This window comes from Physeter macrocephalus, chromosome 18 (assembly GCF_002837175.3).
Source record: "Physeter macrocephalus isolate SW-GA chromosome 18, ASM283717v5, whole genome shotgun sequence".
In the NCBI taxonomy this organism is placed as follows: Eukaryota; Metazoa; Chordata; class Mammalia; order Artiodactyla; family Physeteridae; genus Physeter; species Physeter macrocephalus.
Genome location: NC_041231.1, coordinates 86927297 through 86937294, shown reverse-complemented (window position 1 = coordinate 86937294; position 9998 = coordinate 86927297). Strand labels below are relative to the sequence as shown.

The 9998-nt window shown below is 42.1% G+C and overlaps 1 protein-coding gene across 1 annotated transcript in view; it reads right to left on the bottom strand.

Annotated features, from left to right (window-relative positions):
• Nucleotides 1–6553: 6553 nt before the first annotated feature.
• Nucleotides 6554–9998, bottom strand: part of ZSCAN31 (zinc finger and SCAN domain containing 31) — a 284613-nt gene continuing 281168 nt past the window's right edge. Inside the window, exon 6 of the mRNA XM_055079583.1 lies at nucleotides 6554–7367. Within this exon, the coding sequence (XP_054935558.1) occupies nucleotides 6658–7367 (710 nt within the window). The 3' untranslated portion in view covers nucleotides 6554–6657. The remainder of the gene's footprint in view (nucleotides 7368–9998) is intronic.

Genomic DNA, 9998 nt, shown 5'->3' with positions numbered 1-9998 from the left:
TGTGAGCCATGGCCGCTCAGCCTGCGTGTCTGGAGCCTGTGCTCCACAACAGGAGAGACCACAGCAGTGAGAGGCCCGCGTACCACAAAAAAAAAAAAAAAATGGTCTGGAGCCTGTGCTCCACAACAGGAGAGACCACAGCAGTGAGAGGCCCGCGTACCACACAAAAAAAAAAAAGAATGTATTCCTATGGTTGCTATGATGAATTACCACAAACTTGGTGCCTTAAAACAACAGATTTCTTTTCACACTTCTGGAGTCCAGAAGTCTGAAATCAGTTTCACTAGGCCAAACTCAAGGTGTTGGCTGGGTCACACTCCTTCTGGAAGCTCTAGGGGAGAATTAGCTTGGTGGCTAAAGCAGCATGTGAATTTAATGAGGCTGTTTTTAAATAGGAGAGACCTACTAGACTTCTTTAAAGTGATAATGAAATGAGTCACTAGAAAAGGAGAGATTGAAAAGTGGAAAGAGTGTGAGAGCAAAGTCCTAAAGGAGGCAGAAAGAAATGGTGTCTCTGACAATGTTGGGATGGATAGAAGCTAAGCGGTGGGCGTGGAAAGTGTGAAGGACAGAAGGTTGTGCGTGGGGAGCAGATGGCAGGCACCTTTTAAAGGCAGAGGCGGAGGAGGACTTCTGGAACAAGAATTAAAAAGGGAAGGATAAGATTCACCGGTGGGAGAGGAAAAGCATGGGCAGCAGATGCTGCATTACCCACAAGCACGGGGATTCCTGCCTGCCAAGACCCCAGGGTTCCAGATAAAAGGCAGAATGTTTGCTGGATGATTCATCCACGTGGACATTAATTGATTCAACAAATGTTTACTGAGCAGTTACTCTGTCAGGCACATTGATGTCACTCAGAATGAAATGAGACGTGAAATACAGCAGAAAACTATAAACCAGATGCCAAAGTCATGTACATAGGAGGGATCAGGAGGAGACTGAGATGCAGGAGAGCATGAAGGTAAAAGGAGTGTTCTGTAAAGAGTTGAGACTTACTTTATTTTCAGAGGTACTGTGAAAAAACTAGTCAGAAGATGGGTCCCAGGAAAAAAAAATCAGTCAGCATTACAGAGATGACAGTGGAAGTGAAAATTCTTCATTTGGGCAGTGGTCAAAGGATGACTTGAACATGAGGTTGGAAGGAATTAGCTGGCCACATTTCTCCAAGAGGAATGCTGGTATACATTAAAAAAAAAAATTTATTACAGAAAATTTCAAATAGACACAAAATAGAAAAGTGAACTTCAGTGTATTCTTCACCCAGATTAAACAATAATCAACATTTGCCAGTCTTGTTTAGGAATCCCTCCCTGACTCCCCACTTTTATTTATTCTTGGAATATTTAAAAGTTAGACCCAGACATCATTTGTCTCATCAGTATGTATCTTTTAACCAATAGGACTTTTTCTTCCTTTTAAACATAACCATAATATCATTATCACAACAAATAAAATTAACAGTAATTATTAAAGTTGTTTTGACAACAGCAGACTGAAGCATTTGCTAGGGATTCTAAATAAAATCACTGGTGTTTAGGAAGCCTGAAAAGAAATGCTTATACAGGGACAGGATTAGTTCTTTGATGGTACCATTAAAAATTATTTTGGGGCTTCCCTGGTGGCGCAGTGGTTGCGAGTCTCCCTGCCGATCAGGGAACACGGGTTCGTGCCCCGGTGTGGCTGGGCCCGTGAGCCATGGCCGCTGAGCCTGTGCTCCGCAACGGGAGAGGCCACAACAGTGAGAGGCCCACGTACCACAAAATATATATATATATATATATATATATATTTTGGAAAATATTAACATGGGGAAAGTTCAAGATGAATGTATATAGTAAATCCTTTGTTACGTATAAACTGTAACTTTTTTATTAGAATATGCAGATACACAGATATAAGAAGAAAAAAAAAAGTCTGAAAGAACATTTACTAATATGTCCGGGGATTATCTGAGTGATGGGACCAGTGTTTATTTTTTGCTTTTCATCCCTTTATGCTTTTCAGGGTGTGTGCGTGTGCGTGTGTGTGTGTGTGTGTGTGTGTGTGTGTGTGTCAGGGTGAGGGGTTGGGTGGCAGGGAGAATGTTGAGGAAGGATCGTGGCCTCTTTAACGGAGCTGAATTAATATTTAGCGAAGAAAGTGACTCATCTTCAATCTCACAGTCCACAAATCAGAAAAGCGGATTAATACATAGTAGGCACATGTTAAATGAATAAAATCTAACGGAAAAGGGGGGAAGCTTCACTCTGATTTATAAATTTTTTAGAAATAGCAGTGACAGATTCAGGCTAGGATACCATCCAGAAACGAGGCCCACTGGTATCGCCACATCACGTTGCGTGGCACCGCCCACCCCGACAGCCTTTAGAATCTTCAGCAGAAAGTCGATGACGTCACATAAGGTTTTCAGTGAGGATGGGAATTGGTCCTCAGACTTCTGGGAAATGGAGTCTGGGCGCTGTGACGACTGCGAGTCTCCGAGGTTTCTGGGAATTGTAGTTCTCAGATGTAGGTTCAGCTCTTTGGCCGATCTTGCTTCAGAGCGCCCCAGGGGAAGCGGGAAGATGGCGTCTGGGGTGGTCGCTGGACCCCATCCGGTGGTTCTAGGAGTGGCCATCGCAGCCTTGATGGGGGCAACTGGAGCACACAACGGTCACCATGAAAGTCCGGGAGCACAGCCAAAGCGCAGAGCTCTGAGGCTCTTACCCCCGCGGTGGTCTTCGCACTCACGCGCCTCCTTCCCTACCCGGGTTCCCGAGGAATGGCCTAGGCGTCCGGACGAGCGAGGACAGGGACGGCAGCTGGCCTCCGCGGGAGCCACCTGCAGGGCTCGCAGAAGAGGGCCCACGCTGAGCGCCTAGATGTGGGCTCCGTGCAAGGACGGAGATTATTTTGAAGACATTGTTCAGTGTGAGCCGAGTCACAGAGCTTTTGGCTGCATTGGAAAACCCTCTGTTTCTTCTTAGAATAAAGCTCCCCACTCCAGATCACTCTTATCTTCTGACCCGATTTCCCCACCAGAAATCCCAAAAGTTTTTGGTTCCAAATCAACTTGAAAGATGCAAGTTAATCATATCAGGCGTTCAGCTTTTTTAATGATTTGTATTCATGGCTAACTGCTGAATGTGTATCAGAAATTCCTCCCTCCACACCCTAGGTAGCTTACAGGAAATTTAACAACAGCAATTAAGGAAGTGCTGGTCTCTCTTCTTCTTTGCCCGTATCTAGTCACCAGTTTCATAGGATCCTTACTTTATACTGTCTATTCATCTGACCACTGCTCTGTTCCACACTACCACTATTCTAATACTTCAGCTTCTCACCTAGTTTCTGTGTGCTGTCTCTCTCATTTCCAAACCACCTTGTCTCCTCTACCAAATTAATCTTCTCTCCGAAACCAAATTTTTATTACCATCATCAAAAACCTCCTGTAATTTCCTCATTGCGTAAATGATTAAATCCACACACAAGCTAGTACTCAGGGCAGCCACTGTCTAGTTATGCAATTCCAAATAAACTTTCTCATTTTTATTTCACTGAACTCCCTGCCATAGACAGTCCAGTTCATCTATTGGAACAGCATTTTCCCACCTCTATACCTTTACTTACACAGTTCTTTCTTTCCCAGATCTTGCCAGGGCCCAGATTAAGAGATCCAGTAGTGGGGTCAAATCCTGACCCTTGGGTAAGCTATTTAACATTTGTAAATTTCAGTTTCTTCATCCCATAATGTGGTAAATTAAGAGACTCAAATGTGTGAAAAGAGCTTTTCTTCTGGCACCCAGTAATTACTTGATTATCTCTACCCTCTGCTCCTTCTAACCCCACTCCACCCCAAGAAGAATCTTTATATTTGCCTTTCTGAGACTTCTACTATGAACTAAATATTTATTCACTGGAAAACATACTATATGCTAGGTGTTGTAGAGAACACATAATTTATTTTTTTGTTATCAAGCACATTGTATAATTACATGAAGGCCAGTGGAGAAATTCATCTTAACTCTATTAGGCTTTCCTTGAAGAATGGACATTTTCTCCTCTTCCAAATACAATGTAAGCAAATGACCATCTCACTTTCATACCTGAATAACTATCTGGCATACCATAATTTGTCATGATCTTGATCTTCTAGGCATTTTCTTCTTTAATACTGATTTGTATTTTTTTCAGTTTTGTATTTTATCATATCTTGTAAGCTGTCTTGAGTCATTTTTGACACACAATAGAGCTATAATAAAATAGATGACAATTGTCTGTGATGGCAGAAGAAATATCTTCTTACTTATTTGATTGTGATCCTAGTTTTCCATTCTGTGGAGTTACAGACCCTTTAGGGATGAAATGAAAGACTACAGGCAGATATGAAGGAATAGAATCATAACAATTAGCATTTATTGAACACTTACTATATGTCAGGCACTGTTTTCATCACTTTATATGAATAAACCCACCTACTCCTGAAAACAGTCTCATGAAGTGGAAAGCCAAGAGGCCAGCATCCCAGGAGCTTTGAAGGAGAGTCAGTCCCAAGGCTTAATGTATATAATTCAAGGTAGGACAAAAAGGACCAAAATATTTATGAGGTAATCTCATCATTCAAAAGAGTAAAGTGACTGCATTATTAAATTAAACCTTTCTGATTTAGATTAAAACTACAATCCAGGACTGCATTGTACTATGTATTAGATGGGGCTTCTAAGAGATTTAAGACAATTTCTAACTTCAAAAAAGTTCATGGAAAAAAGCACCTGACAGAACCAGAGAACAGAATAAGAAAGTATGTAATACAGGAGAATAAGGCAAACCATCACTGTAAAGGACTTCTAAGAAGGTGGGGGGGCGGACTGAAATTATCACAGAGGAGGCAGGACCTGACCAGGGCCTTTTATAAAGTATGGATAGATTTCTGGAGATACAGGGAGGAAACCAGGGTATGTAAAAGGGTGCCACAGAATCATTTGAAGAGGAGCCAAGTGTGAAGAGAAAGGGTGTCGTAGAGACAAAGGGCAGGGCTGCCCAGTTGTACTGGGGAGTAATGGAAAATAAGTAAATAGATCCAACTGTGCAAGGTCTTCAAGTTAAAGCACTTTGAACTTTTTCCTTGGGACAATGGGAAACTGTGGATTCTTTCTGAACCAAGTGGTAGTTTAGTCAGGCAGCTATATAAAGACAGGGAGACAAGAGCAGCGACAATGTGTTTACTCTGGTAATCTAGGCCCAAACTACTGAGGACTTGGCAGCAGCAGTAGGAATAGAGAGAAAGAAATCAACTATCAAGACATTTCAAATAAATCCTAGCAGACTGATTACCCAGGATAGATAAAGAGGAATCAGTAAGCAATAATTATGGGGCATTTAGTGACTACTCAACACTGTGTGATGTTTTATAGGGATCTAAAACCAGATTTCTGTTTTCAAGAAGCTTATAATATAATTGAATAACAATGAAGTACTCTAAGCCAATAAAATGAAATTATTCTGGTCCAACTCTTGCCCAAAGTCACAGAGCTGATCATTGTTAATCAGAGAAGTGCTGGGAGGTAGGGAGGAAAAGTGTGGATCAGCACAGAATAATGGATCCCAGAAGCTCACGTTTTAAGGCATAGGAGTGGCCAAAAGTGCCAATTCTGCAAATGTCAAGTAGGAAAAGGACTGAGAAAGAGGCACTGAGTTTGTCTTTGACAGATCAACATAACAAGGCTGGTGAGAGTCAGAACCAGATGGTATATGTTTCATGAAGTCTGTAAACAAAAGAAAAGTTTTTGGGCTTCCCTGGTGGCGTAGTGATTGCGAGTCCACCTGCCGATGCAGGGGACACGGGTTCGTGCCCCGGTCTAGGAATATCCCACATGCCGCGGAGCGGCTGGGCCCGTGAGCCATGGCCGCTGAGCCTGCGCGTCCGGAGCCTGTGCTCCACAACGGGAGAGGCCACAACAGTGAGAGGCCCTCGTACCGAAAAAAAAAAAAAGAAAAAAAAGAAAAGTTTTTAAAATAGGACAGCAAGTTTTTAAAAGATAATGGAGGAACTAAGATTTTTAGGACCTTCTTGGTAAGGATAAGATAAAATAACACTGGGGTTAGTTAGGCACATTAGAACTATGGGCTATACTTTGAGGAAACTATGCTATAGCAAAAAAGGTAAGGGAGGAAGGAAGAGAAAAATTTGTCCATATAATTCGAGACTGAATTTTTTATCCCCAAACTGGTGGGAATTTTTTGTCCTAATCTGAAGCCAGCTCCTTCTCTTCTGCTACTGGAGCCAGCAAGCATGAAAATACACACACATGGGATTTCCTCTTTTAAGTGAAGGAGCTGATGTGGTTGGGAAAGAAAGGGTTCACTGGTTGTTCAGGGGCCCAAGCTCCATGGAACAGATAAGGTGAGGAACTGCAAGGTGTTAGGTAGCTGTATATTCTAAGATTGGAGCCCTCCAGAATATTAGAGTGAATATGTTAGGTTTTAAAAGTCATCCCCTTTTTGGATTGATCACTTATTTGAGCATTTAGTTTATGAAAAGGAAGGAAGGCTAGCTTGAAACTGGCTTAGAGCTAGCTAGTAGGAAGGAAAATTCAAAGAAGTATATATGTTTCTTTTCAGCTGTGGGAGGTTATGCTGTGTGCTCTTGTGCTAACATTAAGCAAAGCACAGATATTACTCTTTAGTGTGAAGTTGCTGATGTCTGATGAGAGATGAACTCTGACTGAAGGCTTTCCCACAGTTACTACACTTGTAAGGCTTCTCTCCGGTATGAGTTCTCTGGTGAATGATAAGGGAGGAGCTCCGACTGAAGCCCTTTCCACACTCTCTACACTCGTGGGGCTTTTCTCCAGTGTGTATTCTCTGATGTTCAACAAGGGATGAGCTCCGACTGAATACTTTCCCACAGTCACTGCACTCATAGGGGTTCTCCCCAGTGTGTGTTCTCTGATGTTCAATAAGAGATGAGATCCAACTGAAAGCTTTTCCACATTCACTGCATTCATAGGGATTCTCTCCAGTGTGTATTCGTTGATGCTGAATTATGGTTGAACGGTCACTGAAGGCTTTCCCACATTCATTACATTTGTAAGGTTTTTCTTGAGTATGAGTTCGCTGATGCTGACTAAGGTTAGTGTTTCGGCTAAAGCCTTTTCCACATTCACTACATTCATATGGTTTTTCTCCAGTATGGATCCTCTGATGTAGACTAAGGTGTGTCCTCCGGCTAAAAGCTTTTCCACATTCACTGCATTCATAAGGTTTCTCTCCAGTGTGAGTTCTTTGATGTTCAATAAGGTGTGTACTTCGGCTAAAAGTTTTACCACATTCATTGCATGCAAAAGGCTTTTCTCCACCATGAATTCTACTGTGGACAACAAGGTCTGATTGGTAACTAAAGGCTTTACCACATTCATTGCATGTACAAGGTTTCCTTTGTGGAAAGAGTTTTTGGTGTTTAATTAAGCCTGAATTATCTTTGGAGTTTTTCCTAGATATGGGGGACATAGCTCCCTTTGGAATTTTCTGCCGTGTATTAAGTTTTGAGCTTAGACTAAATTCACTGGATTCAGGGCCTCTCTCCCTAGTGAAAATTTCCTTGAGGGTCATTGACACTTTTCTGATTGCTGTTTTCACAAAAGAAGATTTCTTCTGTGTAGGACATTTTGTCTGCCTTGATAACTGGCCCTCACTTTTACAGGCTTCTTCATTCATAGGACGTTCGGCAGTATTCCTTCGAAGACTTTCCATTGCTGACCCTGAAAACTCTAGTTCTTCAGAAATAGCCTGATTGGTGTTGATGCTTTGGTTCAGTTCAAATATCCCTATGTGAAAGACATTTGAAGTGCAAATGTCACCTGTGTCTAGTGTGGAGAGCAAGGAAAATAAACAGCAGAAAAAAAAGACAACTAATTTGCAATTCATGCACACTAGCAACTTTATATGGGCAGAAACTTAAAAGAGACAATGAAAGAGAAGTGAACAAGGCCAGAAGTGATAACAGAGTTTTCACAGTGGATGCACAGAGACATCAAGAAATACAGGTAGGGGCGTGGGTAATATGCTGAGCCCCCAAAATGGACATGAGCAGATATACCAATTGATGAGCAGAGAATAGGGGATTAGAAAGTAAAATGAGCTATTAGCTATTGTAGCCAATTAGTTATGGTAAATGAGAGAAAGGAAAGGGATGAGAAAAGTAAAGACTCTCAAATGTAGAAAACATAACCACCACCCCCCTGCCAAAATGCAAAAAGTGAGGAAGACTCTATCAAGCTAGGATGCAACCATTTTCTTGGCAAAGAGAGAAAACAGAATTTCAGAAATGCTAACTATTACCCTGCTATCCCCATTTGATCTCCCTTTGATCCCCCAACCCTTCTTCCAGCTAGTTTAGGTATTCTTCTAAACAAGTCTACAACCACAGACTTCAGAGGATTAACAGAGCTCATCATAACAGATTTTAACTTAGAGTTCATCAAGGCCAACTTGCTTATTTGACAGATAGAAAACAGAGTGAGTAACTTAAGTCACCCAGCAAATTGCAAGAGCTTAGACTAGAACTCATGTCTCCGAAATCTCAAATTAGTGGCCTTTTCATGATACTACTCACCTAGACAGATATTTTTGGTCACTCCCCTCTTCAGTTCCCTGAAGATCCAGTGTCTACAGTTGTTCTTTCTCCAACTGGGTGATCATGTCCAATTCACATGCTGAGATTCCTGCTGATTGGAAATGATTTAACACAAGGCTATTGATGCTGGAGACACAGGGCTATTGAGAGCTCAACATTAATGCTTTGATCTATAGAAAAGATAGTGTGTGGGAATTCCCTGGCGGTCCAGTGTTTAGGACTCTGCGCTTTCACTGCCGAGGGCCTAGGTTCAATCCCTGGTCGGGGAACTAAGATGCCACAAGCCGCATGGTGCGGCCAAAAAACAACCCCCAAACAAACAAACAAAAACCATAGTTTGCATTTTTAGAGGCTGTGGCAGGAGGGGCTGGAGAAAATGGGTATCTGAAAGTTCTGGGCTAAAACTGGTTCCAAAAGAAAGGTTATACACATACCCATCAGAATCACTTATGGAACTTCTTACTCTAGATACTGGGCATTACTTCAGACCTAGTTAAGTATAATGAGGCCCAGGCATTTGTATTTATTAAGTTCATATGACTCGACAAGTTGAATTGTCCAAAATGAACCTTGGAAATACTCTCTAGGTTGCCTGAAAAATGTGTTCACTGGGACCAGCCTTTCTACCAAACGTTCTTCTCACAGCCAGAGGGTCTAAAACATAAACTCAGCTTCCCTTAGGACAGGTGACTTCTTCCTTCTGCTGGAAGGGCCAACACTTCCCAAGGATCTCAAGGTTTCCAGGTATTAGGCAGCTAGCTTTCCCAGACGATTCCTGTAAAAAGCTGGCACCCAACATTCAGACTGTACCAAGCAGTCTGTTTATCTCCCCACTCACAAGGTTGTTCTAACACTTGCCTTATAATAAGGAAGAGCAGCAAGGCCCTCTCCTAGAATACTGACCTACACTGAGTGTCTAGCAGAGCATCCTGACTCTGGCAACCTTTCTGTTGATAAAATGGGGAGGATATGGGAATCTGTGCCTACTCTTCCAGCCCTTCTCTGGACTCTATGTTTCCCCACTGAAGTTTTTTCTTTAACCCATTCTCTTGTAAATTCATTCAGAGCCCTTGGGCATGACAGTAGGCAACAAATTGTATAATAGCTCCCCTAATGTTTCTGCTCACAGCACAATTTAAGATCCACTAGGTTAAGAGTTGATCTGGTTTCACAAGTCTTGCCTTTCTCAGAGACTGGGAACCTCCCACATGTGCAAATGAATCCTGGAGGGTGTTCACGAAGAAGCCATCCATGGAGAACCTCAAGAGCAACATGACAATGCTGTCTGTGTCCAGCTTTGCCAAGAACATGCCTTTCAACTAAAAGCAGGGAACACAAAACTCTACCACTGGGTTGACTGAGAAGTCAGAATTTCTAATTT